Here is a 1,346-nt window from a genome sequence, read left to right on the forward strand (position 1 = left end):
AGCGGCGGACAGTCTGGCGTTAGCAAAGTACAGGATGGAGTCAGCAAAGGACAGGATGGCGTCAGCACAGGACAGGATGGCATTAGCATTGGACAGGCTGTTTTTACACAGGCTGGCATTAGCAGTGGACAGGATGGCGTTAGCAGCGGACAGGATGGAGTTAGCAGTGGATAGGATGAAATTAGTAGCAGTGCAGAACAGGCGGGGCAGACTGGGCTGAAACAATCAATGAAACATAAAGGGAAAAAAAGCTCAGGAGGACGGAAAACAGAAAAAAAAAAAAAAAAAAACAGTGATCCTCTTTGAGCCTCACATAAAACAACCCAAGACTGAACAAGACTTCCATGTGTCTCACAGAAACATGGCTCCAGCCAGGGGTCTATTCAGCCCTTAATGAAGTTTGTCCCCCCGGTTACAGCTACCTGGACAGAGCCCGCAGCACTGGTCGTGGTGGTGGCCTAGCTGCCATACACCGTCAGGACTTGGTGCTGACCCCCCTCCCCCTTCCTACACTGTCTTCATTTGAATGCCTAGCATTTAAGTTACCCCCCCCTTGAAAATGCTCCTCATCTACCGGCCCACCCCCCAAACCCAATATGACTTATCTCAGAGATACACGACCTTCTCACAACACTCTGCACCACCTCTGTCAACATTATGATACTTGGAGATATTAATATTCATGTAGACAATGCTTCTGTCATTTTGCAACTGAGTTTCTGCAAATATTGAACTGCCTCAACCTTCAACAACACATTTCAGGGGGCACACAATGGACCTGGTCATATCCAACTCCGCCCCCATTAGCAACCTTCCAAGATATGATCTGGGTGTGTCAGACCAAACTCAAACGTAAAATCTTCTATAGGGACCTGGGAAAAACTCGACACTTTAACAATTGACCTCCAACATCTCACCTCTGCTGATTTCTCTTCAGTCACCGAGTCGGTTGATTTCTACAACCAATCTCTGAGTCTCCTAGATCTCCGTGCTCCTGTCAAAACTAGAACTGTCAGCTTCTTACGCCCAGACCCATGGTACACCTCTGAACTACTGCAAATGAAAAAAGCTGGCCAAATCCTTGAGCAGCACCTCAAGGCCTCAGGACTTACTGTTCATAGGCAGGGCTACCGTGAATATCAGAAGTCCAATGCAAGGTCCTTGAGAGATGCACGTTCACAGTTCTATTCTAACATTATCAACAACAGCCCTGAAAACTCCAAGCAACTTTTCTCAACCATAAATTACATTCTCAAACCGCAAACTTACTCTCAAACAGAAGACACAGAAGAAACAACTTTATCACTTTTTTCAGCAAAAAAGTAAATACCATCCACTCCCTACTA

The 1,346-nt window shown here is 46.1% G+C and overlaps 1 protein-coding gene across 1 annotated transcript in view; it reads right to left on the reverse strand.

Annotated features, from left to right (window-relative positions):
- Positions 1-10: 10 nt before the first annotated feature.
- LOC107081029 overlaps positions 11-1,346 on the reverse strand; it is a gene marked incomplete at both ends in the record, with an annotated part of 16,512 nt that continues 15,176 nt past the window's right edge. Inside the window, one exon of the mRNA XM_015369240.1 lies at positions 11-216. Within this exon, the coding sequence (XP_015224726.1) occupies positions 11-216 (206 nt within the window). The remainder of the gene's footprint in view (positions 217-1,346) is intronic.

This window comes from Cyprinodon variegatus, unplaced genomic scaffold (genome assembly GCF_000732505.1).
Source record: "Cyprinodon variegatus isolate N-32 unplaced genomic scaffold, C_variegatus-1.0 Scaffold2710, whole genome shotgun sequence".
NCBI lineage: Eukaryota > Metazoa > Chordata > Actinopteri > Cyprinodontiformes > Cyprinodontidae > Cyprinodon > Cyprinodon variegatus.